The sequence below is a fragment of the Nyctereutes procyonoides genome, unplaced genomic scaffold (assembly GCF_905146905.1).
Source record: "Nyctereutes procyonoides isolate TBG_1078 unplaced genomic scaffold, NYPRO_anot_genome, whole genome shotgun sequence".
NCBI classification, from domain to species: domain Eukaryota; kingdom Metazoa; phylum Chordata; class Mammalia; order Carnivora; family Canidae; genus Nyctereutes; species Nyctereutes procyonoides.
Genome location: NW_026575030.1, coordinates 11,548,331 through 11,568,251, shown reverse-complemented (window position 1 = coordinate 11,568,251; position 19,921 = coordinate 11,548,331). Strand labels below are relative to the sequence as shown.

General features: G+C 34.0%; 1 protein-coding gene across 1 annotated transcript in view; it reads left to right on the top strand.

Moving 5' to 3' along the window:
• Positions 1–16,858, top strand: part of LOC129504002 (synaptosomal-associated protein 23-like) — an 83,734-nt gene extending 66,876 nt beyond the window's left edge. Inside the window, exon 2 of the mRNA XM_055316547.1 lies at positions 16,457–16,858. Coding sequence (XP_055172522.1) covers positions 16,457–16,858 — 402 coding nt within the window. The remainder of the gene's footprint in view (positions 1–16,456) is intronic.
• Positions 16,859–19,921: the final 3,063 nt, after the last annotated feature.

Sequence of the window (19,921 nt, the reverse complement as noted above, 5' to 3'; positions counted from 1 at the left end):
TCTCTCTCCATCTCTCTCTCTCTTTCTGTGACTATCATAAAAATTAAAAAAAAAAAAAGAAACAGGTGGTATAGGACAAGAGAAATTTATTATTACACAATTCTGGGAGCTCCAAGTCTGAAATCATGGTGGGTCAGGGATGCACTCTCTCTGGAATCTTCAGGGGAAAGATCCTTTGTTGGCTCTTCTGAATTTCTGGTAGTTTGTCTGCAGTCTTTGATGCTCCATGGTTTGTAAAAGAGCCACTCCGACCCTCCAACTTCACTGTCCTCTTAATGTGTTCTGTCTGTTGGTCAACCTCTCCCTTTTATAAAGACACTACTCATATTGGGTATACGGTGACCTCCTTTTAACTTTATTATCTCTATAAACACTGTATTTCACAATAAGGCCACATTTTGAGGTGCTGAGGTTTCAGATTTCAACGTAATTTGGGGGGAAGGGTGCGATTCAATGTATAACAGGTATTTAGATTGTTTAGCTTTGTAAAAAAACTACGAAACTCCCTTCCAAAGTGGCTGTATCTTTTGCAGTCCCATCAGCAATGATGGGAGTTCCTGTGGTTCCACATCCTCTCAAGCTTTGGTTAGTTCAATGTTTTAGATTTAGGCATCTTAATAGATGAGTAGTCATATCAAATTTTGTTATAATTTGCAATTTTCTAATGGCATGGACAATTTAGCCTCTTTTTATATTTACTTACAATCTATCCCTCCCCTTTGGTGAAATGGGTGGTTAGATCCTTTGTCCATTTTTTAGTCAGGTTTTCCTATCAATGTATATTCTAAGAGGTTTTGTGACTGTTTGTTTTGCTATTATAGATAAAGTCTTTATCAGAGGGGAGCCTGGGTGGTTCAGTCAATTAAGCATCTGTCTTCAGCTCAGGTCATGATCTCAGGGTCCTGTGGGATTCTCCGCTGAGCAGAGTCCGCTTCTCTCTCTGTCTCTGTCTCTCCCTCTCTCACTCTGCCCCTCTTCCCAGCTCTTTCTCTCTCTCTCAAATAAATAAATGTAATCTTTTTAAAAAACCTTTATCAGATATGTATTTTGCATATATTTTACCATGTCTATAACTTGTCTTTTCATTCCATTAGCAGTGACATTTGCATAGCAGAAGATTTTAACTATAATTAACTCTTACTATTCTTTTTCTTCTGTGGAGAATGTTTTGGTTGCTGTATCTAAAAGTCATACCCAAGTTTTCTTATATGTTGTCTCCAGTATTTTTCTTAGTTTTACATTTTACATTTAGGTTTATGACCCATTTAAATTAATTTTTTGAGAGATTTTAGGTCAGTGCTTAGATCAATTTTTTTTTGTAGAAAGATATCCTAGTATTCTAGAATATCTAAAATATTCTACTATTGTTACTTAAAAGACTATTATTTGGGGGGCACCTGGGTGGCCCAATGGTTGAGCACCTGCCTTTGGTTCAGGTCATGATCCCAGGGTCCTGAGATCAAGTCCCACATCAGGCTCCCCACAAGGCCTACTTCTCCCTATGCCTAGTCTCTGACTCTCTCTTTGTCTCTCATGAGTAAGGAAAAATAAAATCTTTTTTTTTAAAAAAAGAAGATTATTATTTATCTATTGAAATGCCTTTGCTCCTTTGTCAAAGATTCATTGAGTATATTTGTGTGGGTCTACTTCTGAGCTTTCCATTCTGTTCTATTGATCGATTTGTTGATTCTTTCACTAGTAAAACACTATAAGTCTTTAGATTAATTACATCCTTCATTTTTGTTCTGTTTCAATATTATGTTGATTATTCAGAGTTTTTGCATTTATGTATAATGTTTAGATTTAGCTTGTCAATATTCACAAAATAACTTTCTGGCATTTTGACTAGGACTGTGTTGAATTTATAGCTCAAGCTGGGAGGCCAGACAGCTAAACAATTTTGAGTCCCCCTATCACTGAACATGGACTATCTATTTATTTGGTTCTTTGGTTTCTTTTTTCAGATTTTCAGAGTTGTATAGTGTTCATCATATAGTTTTTACACATATTTCATTGGATTTGTACCTAATATTTTACTTTTTGGTGCTAATGTAAATGATGTTGTATATTTCAATTTCAAATTCCAATTGCATATTGCTAGTACATATAGGATAACAATAGGTTTTTATATATTAACCTTTCATTTTTTAACCTTACTATGATTGGTATTAGTTCCAAGAGTTGTGGTTATTATCATTGATGATTCTTTCAGATTTTCTACATAGACAACCATGTGATCTGTGAACAAAGACCATTTTATTTCTTCCTTCTAAATCTGTATAAATTATATTTTCTTTCTTCTCTTATTACATTAGCTAACATTCCAGTATGATACAGAATATGGGTTGTGAGAGGGAATAGCTTGCCTTGTTCTTGACCTTTTGAAGAAAAATAATCTAGTTTTTCACCATTAGATAAGATGCTAGCTATACAGATTTTGTAGATTTTTTTTATCAAGTTGAGGAATTTACCCCCTATTTCTAGTTCACTGAGAGCCTTTTTTTGACATGAAACAATGCTTTTGACTTTGTCAAATGCATTTTCCACATTTATTGATATGCTTATATGAATTTTCTTCTTTCTTCTGTTTATTTGATAGATTACATGAATTGATTTTCAAATGTTGAATTTCTATTGTCATTTTAATGTCAATGACATCAGTAGTGGTACCCCTCTGTCAATGGCAGTATTGGTAATTTTTGTCTTCTCTCTTTTTCTGTTGGTTAGGCTGATTAGAGATTTACCAGTTTTACTGATTTTTTGAGAACCAGTTTTTATTTTGATTCTTTTTTCTATTGTTTATTATTTTAATTTTATTGATTTCATGCCTACTGTGTATTATTTTCTTTCTTCTGCTTACTTTGGATTAAAATATTACTAGCTATTTTGTCTAGCTTCCCAAGGTGAGAGCCAGGATTATTGATTTTAGAACTTCTTCTTTTCTAATATATGTAACTATGTTATAAATTTCCCTCCAAGCATTATTTCAGTGCATCCCACAGATTTTAGTTCAATCTATTTTCATTTTTATTAAGTTCTATGCATTTTGAAATGATCTTTGAGACTTCTTTCTTGCCCCATTTGTTATCCTTTATAAATGTGTTATTTAATTTCTAAATATTTTGGGAATTTCCTGTTATCTTTCTGTTATTAATTTCTAGTTTTATTCCACTGTAGTCTAAGAGTACTTTCATGAATTATTTTCTTTTAAATTTGTTAAGGTCTTGTTGTTGTTATTTTTAATGGCCAGATTATGGTCTATTTTGGTGAGTATGAGAGTGTCAACTGTAGTTAGATAAAATATAATGAATATAAAATAAATTTAATTGATTGAGGATGTCATTCATTTCAGCTATATCTCTTCTGATTTACTCCTTACTGACTGCTTAATCCCTCTATTAGTGATAGAAGGGTGTTGAAGTCTCTAATCATATTAGATTTGTATACATCATCTTGAAATTCTATCAGTTTTTGTCCCATATGTTTTGATACTGTTGTTTAACACGTAGGCATCAAAGATGTGTATCTTCATGGAGAATTGACCTTACTATCATGATAATGTCCCTCTTTATCCTTGATATTTTTCCTTGCTCAGAAGTCAAATTCATCTGAAATAGTAATTCCAATTTTCCTTTAATTAACAGTGTAGTATATCTTTCTACATCAATTTATTTTTAATTTTTCTGTGTCTCTCTCTTTAAAAAAATATTTTATTTGTTTAATCATGAGAGACCAAGAGAGAGAGAGTCAGAGACATAGGCAGAGGGAGCCCAATGCAGGACTGGATCCTGCACCGGATGCTGCACCTGGGATCAGGCTGTGAGCCAAAGACAGAAGCTCAACCACTGAGACACCCAGGTGTCCCTGTGTCTCTATCTTTAAAGTGAAAAAAGTTAAACTTGTATTTTTTTATATTCACTTTGACTGTTTCTGTCTTTTAATTAATGCATTTAGGCTAGCTACATTCAAGTGATTATTCATAAATAGTGTCTATCATGTTTACAACTATTTTTTGTTTGTTGTCCCTGTTTTTCACCTTCCTTTTCCACATTTTTGTGCCGTCTATAGTTTTAATTGGCCATTTAATATAATTTAATATTATTCCCTTTCCTGTCATAAGAATTTTTCTCATGTAAGAAAAACATTTGGGACTCCTGCGTTGCTCAGTGGTTGAGCATCTGCCTTTGGCTTAGGTTGTAATCCCCGTGTCCTGGGATCAAATCCCACATCAGGCTCCCTGGAGGGAGCCTCCTTCTCCCTCTGCCTCTTTCTCCGTGTCTCTCATGAATAAGTGAATCAAATATTTTTAAAAAGAAAGAAAGAAAAATATTTAGTGGTTGGCCTGGATTTTACATTATCTATTTATAACTAACCTAAAACCACTTTCAAATAACACGACACAAATTCACAGGTAGTGTATACATGTCATGTTATTCCCAATTTCTTTCTCCCATCCTTTATAACACTGCTGTCAAACATTTCACTTGCCCACAAGCTGTAATCACCAAATACATTGTTATAATTGTTATTTGAAAAAACTTTATTTTTATATTAATGAAGAATAAGAAAAATAAGATTTTATTTTACCTTTATTTATTCCTTTTCTAACGCTCCTCCTTTCTGTATGTATATACAAATTTCTCACCTGTATACAATTTCCTTTTCTAAGAAGAACTTCTTTTAATATTTCTTATAAAAGAATTACACTAGCAACAAATTTCCTCAGTTTTTTGGTTAATTTTTAAAGCTATCTTTATTTTTCTTTCACAGGATAACTGCTAAATGTGAAATTCTAGGTTGGTTTTTGTTTCTCAGGTCTCCTTGCTTAAGTAAGTCTTTGGTCTATTTCAAGTTAAATTTTGTGAGTGGTGTGAGAAAAGGATCCAATTTAATTTTTCTGCTTGTGTTTCTCCAGTTTTTCTGTGTGTGTCCTGACACTTTACTAAAATATTTTAATTAAATCCAACAGATTTTTGACTGGTTCTTTGGGATTTTTCTATACATTGGATCCAATTATAAGCAAATAGTGATATTTTTATTTCTTCCTTTGCAATTTGGATGCATTTTATTTCTTTGTCTTTCCTAATTGTGTGACTGGGACTTCCACTATTTGTTGAGTAGGAGTGGTGAGAGTGGGCACCCTTGTCTTGTTCTTGATTATAAAAAAACAAAAAATAAAAAACAAAAAATGCTTTCTATTTTTCTTCATTAAGTATGTTAGCTGTGTGTTTGTCATATATGACCTTTCTTATGTTGAAATATCTTCCTTCTAAACCAAATCTGTTAAGGGTATTTGGAGACCTGAGGATTCATGCATAATAAAATCATTGTAAATTGGGATTACAAACTTTAATGTAAAATTGCTCGAGATTTCGGTTTCTTATTGATAGCATTTTGTTTTTCTACACAAAGCTCTAGAACAGGGTTAAGATTCCTTGCCAATTCCCTAGCTTTGAGATGAGGATTTTGTGGTCCATGAGAACTGAATATTGTTTGAGGTTCCAGCTGCTGAGAAGGCACCTGAGCTTCCTCAGGTTAAGTAGTCCATCTGGGATTCCTCTCCCAGGGGTAGGATCCCAGTCTCTCTCCCTAGCCTCATTATGTATTCTGACAACATCCTGAACCTGGGCAGTGTCAGGTATCACTTACTTGCATAGCTGCTAGTTCTTCTGTTCTCTAGTATAGGAAGATTTTGTCTGTCTATATTTCAAGCTCAGAAGCATAATCATTTCTGACCTTTTAATGTATTCAATATTTCAGTTTTGAGGGGCAGAAAGACATCTATGTTTATTCAGCCTGTCATATGACCCAAAATCATGACTCCATTTTATATATTATTTTGATTTGGCTAATGTTTCCAAAAGGCCATTTGTTAAAATTCTGTAAGATCTTTATTCTTAGAGCAGCTTCATAGTGAAGTGGAAAGAGCAAGGCCTCTGGAATAAAGCACTCTGGCTTGAATTATCACTTATGATTTTGCGACTGTAGAAAAACTATTTAAACTTTTTTGATTTGATTTAAAATGGTAAGGCAGAATTACCAGCTTTTTTCTTTTATCTCCGTAATTATCTAAAAGAAACAAGAGAGTGGAAAACCAGATTCCTAGCATTCACAAAACAAAGACCTGAGAGTAACCATGAGACATAATATGCAAGACCAGTTAAATAGTTTGTGAGGTCCAGGGCAAGATGAAAATGTGAGACCCTTTTCGAAAATGATTATCCCTGTGATGACAGAATAGCACTAAACCAAACACCAACGCTTTTAAGCTCAGGGACCTGTGCTCTCCGACAGGCACAGGGCTCATGACATCAGCCCTGATGAGATGTTCGGAAGAGTTCCTAAATAAAGCAGTGTTCAAAGAGGGTTAAGAAAATCCTGTGGGAGGATCCTACAACTACAAATCACAGAGAAAATCCATATAATACAGCTTTCCAAACTAAGTGGCACATTAGCAAATTTACAGGGAAATTCTTTCAGTGATTACCTTGTAGTAAAAAGCCTACCTAGAGATTTTAGGCTGGAATGCCTGAGTTTCCATCCTAGCACCATCCCTACTGATTGGATGAATGTGGACACATTGTTAATCACTCTGTGCTCTACTTTCCTCATCTGTGAAACAAGGATAATAACAGAGCTTATCATGACAGGTATTTAGATGAGAGGTCTTAGAAGAGTCTACGGCACATAGTAAGTGATATATAAAAGCTATTACTCTTTTTCTGAACACAATATTATAACACTGTTTAAATTACTGGAGGATATAGAGAGAAAAGGAAATGTTTATAAATCAAAAAAATTCCCAAGTAGAAATATTTGAAGTATTTTTTTTATTTTTAATAAACTTGGCATGTAAAAAACAGTTCCCATTATGCCATAAAACCCAGGCATAAAATGACAAAATGTATAACATAATAAAAAAGTTTTGTGCAACACAAAATAACCACAAAAAAGTTTTATTTTTTTTAATTTTTATTTATTTATGATAGTCACAGAGAGAGAGAGAGAGAGAGAGAGAGAGAGGCAGAGACACAGGCAGAGGCAGAGGGAGAAGCAGGCTCCATGCACCGGGAGCCCGACGTGGGATTCGATCCCGGGTCTCCAGGATCACGCCCTGGGCCAAAGGCAGGCGCTAAACCACTGCACCACCCAGGGATCCCACAAAAAAGTTTTAAAAAGTTAAACTGATAATACTTTGTAAAGGACAAAAAGTATTTAATAAATATAGTGCTTCCTCAAATAAATAAGCATTATTTTAATGAAGATCATTGACTATGCTTTTTCGGTATTTGCTCCATGCCAATTTCTTTTATTGTAAAGTGTTCACATTCTTTGCACATTTTCTATTAAAAGAGAAATTACAACAAAATACTATATTTTTATCTATCACTTAATCAAAGGTAAAAGAAAAAAAACTGTAGGAGTGCATAAGTGTCTCAGTTGGTTAAGTGTCCAGCTTTTAATTTCAGCTCAGGTAAATATCTCAGGGTCCTGGGACCCAGCTCTGCATGGGGCTCTGCACTCAGTGGGGAGTCTACTTGAGATTGTCTCCCTCTCCCTCTCCCCTCCACTCTCTCTCTCTCTCTCTCTCTCTCTCACCCTCTCTCTCATTCTTCTTCTCTCAAATCAATAAATAAAAAAAAAAGAAAGAAAAAAGCAACACTGGATAATACAACATGTAGGCAAGGGTGAAAAAACAGAGAATCTCATACATTGCTTGAAAAATGTAAAATTATATTGAGACCAATTTGGAAACTTTTGCCAAAATTTAGAAGACATTGCTTGTTCCAGCACTTCAGCTTATCTTCTATATACATATTCATATAATATGCAATGGCTTATGAGAAAATATTTCTTTTTAGCAATTTCCACAATAACTAGGAATAAAAATTCCTCAGGCTTCCAAGGATATGGTTGATTAAAAAATTATATCTACATATCATGAAATATTAAGCAATCATTAAAAATATGTGGCATTTATCTTACCTAATGTGGAATCCCCAAAACCATCCCCAATAAGTCAAGAAAATGATAAGGATGCACATATTGCCATTACTATTTGACTTTTTCTTGGATGAATTAGAGCAATTAAACCAGAGAAAACAATTGGTGACATTAAAATGTGGAAAGGAGAAATAAAATGATCTCCACTTGTGAATGATATCAATAATGAAACAATTCAGTTGGATAACAGAACATAAAACTGGGATGCCTGGGTGGCTCAGCAGAGGCACAGGGAGTGATCCTGGAGTCCAGGATGGAATCCCACATCGGGCTCCCTGTGGGGAGATTGCTTCTCTCTCAATCTGTATCTCTGCCTCTCCCTCTGTGTGTCTCTCATGAATAAATGAATAAAATCTTAAGAAAAAAAAAGAACATAAAATTAACAAAAATCAATACCATTCCTATATACAACCAATTAAAGAACATAATGAAACATTAAGTGTCATTTAAGATAGCTACATCAAAAAAAAAGAAAAAAGATAGCTACATCAAAAGAAAAAATATATAGTATTGTAGAATAAACTGAACAAGAAGTTTGCTAAATTTATATGAGGAAAACTTTAGAACATTCTCTACTGAAAGACACAAAAGGAGACTTAAATGGAAGGACACTATTTTAATCTTGAATATGATAAGCAAACATTACAGAGATGCCATTTTGTCTAAATTAGGAATAAAATATTTTTAATGAGGATTTTTTGTTTGTTTCTAGAGACAAAATGATTCTCCTATTCATTCAGAGGAATAGACTTTTAGAAATAGCTGCAAAAACTCTGAACTTAGAACAAACCTGGCCCCACTACAAATAAATGTCTTAAAGAGCCCCACCATTAAGACAGTGTGGTTTTGCGCTTGGAGAGAGAGGGTGATGAAACAGAATAGAAAATCTAGAATTAAAAAGAAAGAGAAGAAAGAAAGAAGAAAGAAAGAAAGAAAGAAAGAAAGAAAAGAAAGAAAGAAAGAAAGAAAGAAAAGAAAGAAAGAAGAAAGAAAGAAAGAGAAAGAAAGAAGAAGAAAGAAAGAAAGAAAGAAAGAAAGAAAGAAGAAAGAAAGAAAGAAAGAAAGAAAGAAAGAAAGAAAGAAAGAAAGAAAATCTAGAATTAGAAGCAAAATCATTACAAATTTCTTATATGATAAATGTCAAATTTCAAAGCACTGGAGGAAAGTTGGACTTTTAGTAAATGATGCTAGGGTATTTGGATAGCCATTCAGAGAAAGGTAAAATAGGGTCCATAACTCGTATCATACATCATGATAAAGTCCAAATATACAAGATACAAATGTGACAAAATGATACAACACAAATAATAGAAGAAAAGAGAAATGAACTTCTTAATTATTTGTGTACAGAGAAGTCTTTACCTGTAACTCAAAATTCAAATGCAAGGAAAGTAAAGACTGACAAATTTAAGTAGATTTTTAATGCATTGCATAAAGAAAACATGTAAGCAAAATCTGACCAAAGAAGTCAGAAATAAATATTTGCTACAGTTGTGTTACAGATAAAAGATAATATTTTAACATATAATAAATTACTAACCAGCAAAGAAAAAGCCCAATAGAAAAATGGGCAAAATACATAGAAAGTTTCTTTAAAAAATGATGGTCAATGAATCTTAAAAATATAAAACATTGCTGAACTTTATTGATACTAAGAAAATTATAAACTGAAACTACAATTTGGCACCCTTTCTCACCAATCAAAACCTTGACCACACATTCTTTTGGCAAATCTGAGTAAAAACCTCTTCCACATTACTGGTGAAGGTACAAAGTGATATAATACATTTGAGAGGATTTGGCAAAACCTAACAACACTTACAAAAGACACTTTGGCCCACCATATCCACTTTTTGGAATTTATCATGAATATATCCCCATAAAAATAAAAATAAAAAATCCAAAATATTGGAAACAACCTAAATAGCTATGTAGAGAGACTGGCTGCGTGAACAATGGTGCGTTTGTGTGGCTGTAACTGAACCCAAGTTTGTATGCCCAACACAAAGCAAAGCCAGACACCTCAAATCTGCCTCATCCAAATGAGGTTACAAGTTTTTATGATCATAGGGGTTGAAATTACATACATACTGAAGAAAAGGGTGGGGAAGCTTATGACTATTCATGAGGAAAGATGAAGCATGCACATTGAGCAAACATATAATAACATACATCCCATGCTCACTTTGGGGTGGAGACTTATTATTTTGGGCCCCGACATCCGGAGGTATCTGTAGGACAAGAAAGAAGGCTATGGTATGTTCTGAGGGCTGGTACAAACTGGATGGGGCCTGGGGGTTATCTCAGATAAGGAATGCAGGACCTTGTGTGTTTCATAGGCTGGAACCATTATCAGTGACCTTCATCTGTGTTGGTCTAATTTTCTGTGGAGATCACTGATGGATTTGTTAGTGGGATCTGAAGAGAAATAAGAGCTGATTGGGTGCAATAGGTCTCTGAAAATTAAGTTTGCGATGTCTTCTTAGTCTCAACCTCATTAACCCTATGGGGTGGGAGCTGGATTAAATTTTGAACTTCCCATAAACTAGCTATAGAGGACAAGATTGGGAAATTAGAAGTGCTTGAATATGAACTATATATATATATATAATATTTTATATACATATAAATATCTATTTAATACAGATAATATTTTATCTAAAATTAAATTTTACTGTGATAGTGTAACTGCAGTTATGTAGATAGCCTTATATTTAGTAGACATACACTAATGTGTTTCATTTTTAACCATCCTAATGCCTACAACTTACTTCCAATGGTTCAGCAAAGATGAATGAATGAATGAAGTGTGTGCATGTGCATATTTGTGTGTCTGTCTGTGTGTGTATGACAGAGAATATGAGAAAAGTGAGCAGATATTAACAATTAATAAGTCTAGTTTTTAAAAATATTTTACATTTTTTAGATAATAGTTGGGAGAACAATTTATTTAAAGTGTATGTCTTTAATAAAAATAAAAAAGTGTTGGTTTATCCTGGTTTTCAAAGTATTATATTTATATTTCATCAGTTTTCACTATTTTTTTTAAATTTCATTACTTTCTGTTATTTTAATATTTTCTTTTCATGTTCCTTGTATTTAGTTTTTTCTTAGTTTCTTAAGGTGGGAGCTTAAATCATGATTTAACCTCATTTTTCTTTTCTAAGTAAAGCATTTAATGCTATAAATTTCCTTTTGATCTCTTGTTATGTTCTATGTATTTGAAATACGGAATTTTCATTTTTGTTCATTCTTAAAAGCTTTATAATTTCTCTTGTGACCTCCATTTCAGCCTTGCAGTGATTTAGAAGTGAATTGTTTAATTCCCAAATATTTTGGTACATAGCAGATACCATTTTTACTGATTTTTACATGAATGTCTTCGTGATTTTATAAAATAATTTACACAGTTTCTAGTCTTTATAATTTATTAGTCTTTGTTTTATGGTACAAAATATGACTTATATTAGTAAATGTCCCATGTACATTAGATTTTTTTCTTGTATTTTTAGTTCAACTGGTTGACAATATTAATTTGAAGCTACTGTGTCTCATATTAATATAACCATTCTAGCTTTCTTTTAATTATTATTTATATATCTTTACAATTTTTTTTGCTCCTAACCCAGTAAGCCTTTAATTTTAATGGTTTCTTTCATACAGCATGTAGTCAAATTATTTTTATTTTTTTTAAACATTTTATTTATCAGAGAGAGAGAGAGAGAGAAAGAGAGCTCACAGAAGGAAAGGAGCAGAGGGAGAGAAACAAGTAGACTCCATGCTGAGCAGGGAGCCCAAGGTAGGTCACAATGCTGAGATCATGACCAAAGCCAAAACCAAGAGTTGGATGCTTAACCAACTGAGCCACCCTGGTGCCCCAAACTGTTTTTATTCTTTATCAAACCAGATATCTCTCTTTAGACTGCTCTTTAGGTCATTTATATATCATGCAATTATTTATGTAATTGTAGTTAGGTCTATCATTTTATTATTCAATTTCTATTTGTGCTGTCTAGTTTTTATCCCCCTGTTCCCTCTTCTTTTGGATTATATGAATAAGCTTTAGAATTTCATTTCAATTTATATGTTGGCTTTTTGGCTATTTTCTTTGTGTTATCATTTTAGTGGTTGCTCCAGGAATTGCAATTGTATATGCCTTGTCTACAAGGCCTATTACAGCCTATTTGGTTTAATGTTTATGTACTTCACATTGAACCTAGCTGTCTTTAAAACACCTAAGACTTTACCATCCCCATGCTCCTTTATTTTGTAGTTGTCATATATTAAATTTATATACAACAAAACCCCTCTGACAATGTGGCGATTTTTGTTGTTAATATTCATGTACATGTTAAGGAACCTACAAAAACAATACTCAATTTATATTTATTATATTTATATTTATATAATTATTATATGTATATTTATTTATATATTCAATATTATGTAAATTTATATTTACTCAAACCTGAGCCACCCAAGTCATAGAGTTCTCTGTCTGAGTCTTACCCTTGGAAATGCCCTGGAGAAGACAGAGAAAACATACATGGATACTTCCTGCCCCTGGGAGTATGCAGCCTTCTTTTTCTGATTCCTATTGCTAGAAAGATGCGGTTTCAGTTGGAGATTAGCTGGGAGCACAACTACAGCTAACATAGGCTCATGACTTGAGGGTTTTTTTTCAAGATAAAGCTGCAAGAGAAACAAACAAATGAACAAAATATGAGAATTGTATCCACATCCAGGTTGACTCTCTGAGTTTTCACTCTTCCCTAGAACTTGCTTTGAGGCTCTCAGGTAGTTTATTTTTTGCATTTTGTCTATTTAGTTAATCTTGTCAATTTTGCAAGAGAAATGGCTGAAGAGGGCATACCTGGCTGAAAGGAACATAATTTTGTGACTTTTTCCTGTAGTGATAAGGAAACTCATGACAAAATGAAAAACTGTGAACTCATGTCCATGCCATGTTTGGTTCCATACAAGACTTTGTACTTATGCAGTAAACTAAATACATAAGCTTTCCATAAATTTAATGTAAAACATGAGATTTAAATTGAAATGCATTGTGCTGGAGAAAATGGAAATCTTTTGAGAAATGATATTATTAGGACACAGATAAACTAGATATTATAAGAATCTATGGAAAAACTTTCTATTTGAACTTTCAGAGTAAATTTTACTATCATAATATTTAACACATATAACCTTTTTAAATTATCTTTACTAAAAAATACATATGATAAATGAAGGCCATGTTTTTTTTTTGAAGGCCATGTTTAAAATAGTATGTTTATTATTTGATGACAACTGATTCTAGACCTTCCACATTTTATCCATTCCACAAATCTATTTTATTATTCATTTGTTTTTTAAATGATGCAGGAAGCATATGTAGTGTAATTCCAGATAAATCAGGGTTTAGGATTAAACTTTCACAGAAAAAAAGCTACATCATACAAATACTCATCATTTATACAAAAAATGATTTGACCCATGTAAACCCTTATTTTAATCAGCTCTAAAAACAATAGCTTTGCCTTTCTGTGAGATGTATTCAGCAAGTTACATACAATAACATTTCCAAAACACATAACCATGTTTCTAGTGCATGATCTCAATAAATGGAAATTGATGTCATTATTATATTCTAGGTATTATGTCAGATGCTAGGGAAATAAACCACAATAAAAGCACTCTACTGACACTCAAGGAACTGAGTGGAAAGACAGTTTAGTGGAAAAATGATATGTAATTACATGATAACCAGGTTATGAAATTATGACAGAATAATTGTTAAAACATTAGTATGATAACAGAAACAACTAGTTGTAAAGGTAGAAAGTAAAAGCAATTTCCCTGTGTGTATTATCTTACCCTACCTACGTAAATAAAGTTTATCTTAGATATGCACTAAAAAAATAAGACTTTACCATTGTCGTGGTAAGAAAAAACCTTCAAGATACATTGTTTATGAAGTTATAAGAGACACAAATGATCATACTGATTATACTGCTATTTGGGTAAAATGAAATACACACTCATAACACACACACATGATTTTTCTGGAAAGTTAGTGAAAAAAGTAAACATTGTTTACCCTTGAGGAAGGATACTGAATTGCCAAGGTATATAAATAAAAGGGAGATTTGTAAATTTTAAAAAATATCTTCCACCCCTTATAGACATTGTCTATTTAGAATTTTAATAACATATTTAGAGATTGAAAGCATAATGTGGCAAAATGTTACTGACAGACTATTTTGGTGTAAAATGTAATATAATAGTAGTAATCCAATCTTTTTTTTTTTTTTTTGAGCAACATAGTTGATCGTTAATACCATTTAGTTAAGGAGGTCTTTCCAAAGATTAGTCAATTAATCTTGTCATCAGCCTTCCAAAATCCTTGGTGAATTTTCAGAACTTTGTTAGGGTTTCAGAAAAATTTATTGACCTAAATCAAGCCAATATATTTATCAAGCTCTCCAAGTTTCTGACATCCCCAACATTCTTTAATTTTCCCCCATAGTTTGCTAAGCCCATAGAATGATATCCTCTGCTTCCTTTGTGACTTTTTGCACCTGAACGAAGTGGGGATTTCTGGGGCTTATCAGGCCAACTGACCTTGCACAGAGCATGTGTATCTCTCCATCTAACTCATCTGGACTCTGGGATTGAGATCATCTGTGGCATTCCTGCTGCTTCGATCTTTCTTAGAAGCAACAGGCCTGTTGAACTTTCCCAACATTTTTGGTTTGGCTTCTTCCACATGACAGCATATCATTAACCTGTTTTATATAAGCATATTTAGTCACAAATATATATTTATTTTTTTAATTTCAACTGAAAACTCATTGGGGTCTCCCACAGCACTGATTATCTTAAAATAAGTTGTTAAACAATAGAAATGTATAGCAAACACAGCAGGTTGCCTATTAAAATCTCGTTTTCTCTTTGTACTAAGAGAGCCCTAGTTCTAATTGGGGCGGCATTATGCTCTGCTAAAAATACATTTTCTTCTAGCCTATCTGGCTGCTAGGTATGGCAGTATTGCACAGTTCTGGACAAGGCCATCTCTCATTTTGTTCAGGGCTCCAGGCAAATTTTTTTTTTTCTGGGATCTCTGTCTATATAAATAGTTTGATTAAAAATATATTAGAGACTTCTACTTCTGGTGAGATACATAGGACATGTTTTTCCCTCTTTCTCCCGGCAAATGTAGCACAAGTCTTGAAAAGTATATACACAACAAACTAATAGACTCTAAATGGTGAGAAAAGTAGACAGATAGCCTGGCTAGTAACATTGGTAACTGAAGGATGGCATGGTAGTAAGTATCCTGGGTTTCCCTTTTTGTCTCATAAGTCTCAGACTAAATACTGGAGAAGCCAGCAATCCAGATACATCACTGGGCAGAGATACAAGCAAAAATATAAATAAATAAATAAATAAATAAATAAATAAATAAATAAATAAATAAATAAATAACAGACAACCAAACAGAAAAGACTGCTTTCTTATCCAAAGGACCAGAAAAGAGGCAGACTAGCAGGACAGAAATTTCTGGGAATAACCACCCTATTTCAAATACCACAGGAAAAAATTGAGGCCCCACTCTCAATTCCACCAACAAAAACTAAGTAGAAACCTGAAATTACACCTTTACCAAGGTGCAACGAGGCCCCCCAAATTCACAATCAGGGTCATGTCAGAGAAGGCGTAGGAGGGAGCCAGCACTTTCATCACTGGTGAGTAGTTAGGTGCCTGCCCCTCTGTCCAGAGAAGTGGATTCCACAAAAGGTCCTTGATGGTGAACAAGAAGATTGTGTGCTCAGAGAGATGCTTAGGGTGGTATCAGAGGAGAACTAGTGGAGAGTCCAAATTTTCGCTAACGCTTTATGGGGAAAATGCTACTTTCCCCATGGTATCAATGGAGGCTATACAGGTAGCAATAATGAGGTGTTTCTGCCCTTCCTGGTCAGGATGGTATCAGTGGTGACCTAAAATTGGAAAGTGGTCTATACAAGAATCCTAAAGAATCTATATTTTTAGAAAAAGACCTCAAGGAATATTAACTGAGTCTGGCAAAAGCCCCAAGTTATAAAATAAATATAGAAATATTAATTATATTGCTATATGCTAGCAATGAACATATAGAATCTAGAAAAAAGATACAATACCAGGGGGATGCCTGGGTGGCTTAGCGGTTTAGCACCTGCCTTCGGCCCAGGTTATGATCCTGGAGTCCCCGGGTCAAGTCCCACATCGGGCTCCCTGCATGGAGCCTGCTTCTCCCTCTGCCTGTGTCTCTGGCTCTGTCTCTCTCTCTGCCTCTCTCATGAATGAATGAATAAAATCTTAAAAAAAAAAAAGAAAGAAAAGATGCAATACCAGGGCTCATACAGGAGTTAGGAGGACCCAGTTAGCTCTGGGTCGGGTCTGGGGATATCTGAAGTGCTGGGGACAAGAGGAGTACCTGGAACTGCTTGAACAAAGAACTGAGTCCAGTAACGTCTACAAGGCAACATGGGGAGAAGGCAAAGACAACACTCTTAGTAATGTGGTATGTAGCCAGCCAGGTCGAGTGACAAATGGTCAGCTTCAACAAGCAACTACTGGAACAGCCAACAGCAGATCCATTCAACTTAGAAGTAATGATGCCAGAGATGATGAAATAGAAGAGAACCTGACTCAAGTGGGCAGTGTCCTAGGACATTGGAAAAATAAGGCTCTGGACATGGGCAATGGGGTTGAGGCTACAGATCCACAAATAGACTGGATCACAGAAAAGGCTGGTATCAACAAAGATCATATTGACTTTGCCAGTGCCAGAGCAATGAAATTCATTGATAGCTAAAGCTGCAGCTGTGCTTATCATGTATTCATTTCTCCAGTTGCCCCATCAAAGTCATTATTCTTTCAGAGTTTGATGTTTTGATCCCATGCTCTTTGAACCAGGAGATAATGTGCAAGATGGGCTTGTAGTACACACACCTTATTTTTGTATGTTCTCTTTTCCCTTGAGGGTATACTACTGCTCTGCTTTCCTTCTAGTGTTTGTTTTTCTCAGTTTGGACTTTTAGATTGGTTTTTGTACATTGTATATAGTGAAATTTTTCATCCTCTTCATCTTCTTCAGCATGTTCTTTTGCTCTTTAGAAGTATTGCCAAAGACAGCCATGCAAAAGGGAGCTGGAGGCAGGGGGAGCACAAGGACGAGAGGCAAGAGATAAGAGGTTGTTCCTTCAAGAAAGCCTATAGGCCACAAAGTAAAACGGGTATTACCACAATAAGGAGCTAGTTGGGTTTAGTTTTTAAGTTGCTGTTATTGTCAATTTAGGCTAATACTTGGTCTCAGAGCTGTTATATACAATATTTTTGTTATGCATAACAACTTGGCAAACTCCGCTCCAAATAATAGAATGAATTTTCTTAAAGTGAGCTTAATTGCTGAACTTCTGGTGATTCATGTATGTACATAGATTCTGTGATCCCATTTCATATTGCTCTGACCAGGAACTCTTTGTATAAATGCATGGCTTTTTCCCCCACAGTATTAGTGGTATCCTGGTCCTGTTACAAGCCTATTGACCTCATAAATTTGTCATTAATCTTTGAAGAATAATGTGTAAATATGTAAGAGTAACATGAGAATTTCAGATTTACCTCAATGCCAAGAATTATGTTTAGATAGGAAAAAAAGAAATTTGTTTTGATCTCAGGTAGAAAAATAGTTAGATTGCTTTGAGTTTTACATAGTGGGGTGGAGGAGGAGTAAAGTGAAAGGGAGAACCAGGCTTCCTGCCTAGCAGGGACTCCAACCCACAGTTCAATCTCAGGACGCTGGGATCATGACCTGAGCAATAGTTAACCAACTGAGCTACCCAGGCTCCCCAAAATAGACTGAACTTTTTTTTTTTTTAGACTGAACTTTTGACGCACCTACCTACTTAGCATCTAAAAGACATTGTGATGAGTGAAAACAATTCAGTCTCAAAGTGGTCATATACTGCATAATTCAATTTATTTAATAGTCTCAAAACAACAAAATTATAAGATGGAAAACAGATTAGTTGTTGCCAGAGTTGTGGGATGATTTGGGAAGAGATGTGCATATGGCAATAGATAGTTAGAGAAACATTTCTGATGATAAAATAACTCTGCATATTTGCTTAGTGTGGTGGGCGTCATGTAACTCTACATCAAATGTAATAAAAAATAGAATTAAGTATATACAATACATAAAAGTCAAATTCCTGGACTTAAAATTGTATTGTAATTATGCAAGATGTAACCCTTGGGAGAGATTGGGTCAAGAGTACATGAGAATTCTCTATACTGTATTTGTAACTTTCTATGAATTTGTGATAATTCGTATAATTTTATGAATATATGTGTGTATACACAAAAACAGTGAGCCCACCTAAAGTACACTGGCTTATCAATAAAGATAGAAGTGTGTAATTAAATATTTGTTTATTGTCCAATCAGTGCATGTAATTCTTCATGATATCTACATCCTTTTTTAAGGTGCTATGCTATATGGTGTCTACTTTCCACACACACTCATATTTCAGAATCCCAGTCCTTTTTTTCTGAGATTTCTCCTCTTCACTTTTTTTGTGTACAAGAACCTGTATGGGAACTTAATATATAGTCTGTGCCTCTAAATCTCTTCTGAATGCCAACTTCACCTGGTTCCATTCTTAAGATGTTCTGCTTCTCTATGTAGAGTAAGAGTTGTTTTGTTCTGTTTTTTTCTTTCCGTTTGCTGCTATATCCCCTGGGTCTAGAACATATTAAGAAATCAAAATAAAATTTTCATTGACTAGATGAATAAATATGCATCAACTAATTAAGAGATTAGCTAGATATTTTTGATAGCTACCAATGAAGTGTAAGATGCTCCATATTGGGTCCCTGTGGAGGATATCCATGTGTTAAAGTAAAAACAAGGTGAATTATTTAACCACCACCTTTGTTTCTTAATTAAGCAATTCATTGAATGATTAACTGAATCATTGTGCATTTGCTTGATCCCTATAGCAAACATCCAGAGGACAACTAATACTGATTAATCAAACAACAACATAATTTGAACATTATAATTCATTACAAAACTATGGTGACATAAATTTCTAACCATGGAATTCAGTGAGAATGACACAAAAGGAATATAAATATATATTTATATATATATAAATTTATTACATATATACACATATATATGTGTAATATATATATGCCATGCCCAGTGTGAAGCCCAATGTAGGGCTTGAACTCATGAGATTAAGACTGGAGTTTGAGATTGAGTTGGAGGCTTAACCTACTGAGATACCCAGGTGCCTCGGGAAAGTAGATATGTTTAAAGTAAGAATGTGGAGAAATAGGAAGGAAAGAAAAAAAAAAAAACAAACTACAAGAGATAGAGTGGTGGACACATGGTGTAATGCCTCCCCTCATGGTAGTTGTCTATAATAACTTTTTGCATAATGTAATGCTTTCATGTAATAACATAAAAGATCATCCTGCAGCACATGATTCAGTACAACAAAAGTGAAATGCAGGCAATTAGCTCAATGATTTTCAGGGAGAAAGTGATTGCTCTGCACTGTGTTACTTTATGATCTGCCTATTAAAGGACCAATAAGAAATTGGGAGGAAAGATGCATAAGAAATGAAGTTAATTAAAAATACATGTCACATCCAGGCAAATTGAGTTAAGTCATTCAGGTTATAGAAAAACAATTTCAAACATGCAAGAACTTGTGAGATATTATATTCATTAACCCATTCTGAGAAATCTAACAGAAGAGGCCTTTCCCATCAGCAGGTGGCCAAGGGGGCCAATTATAATATAAGGGGTTCAGTATAACATTAAACATGAGCCTCTAAACTTAGATTTTCTAAATACTAAAAT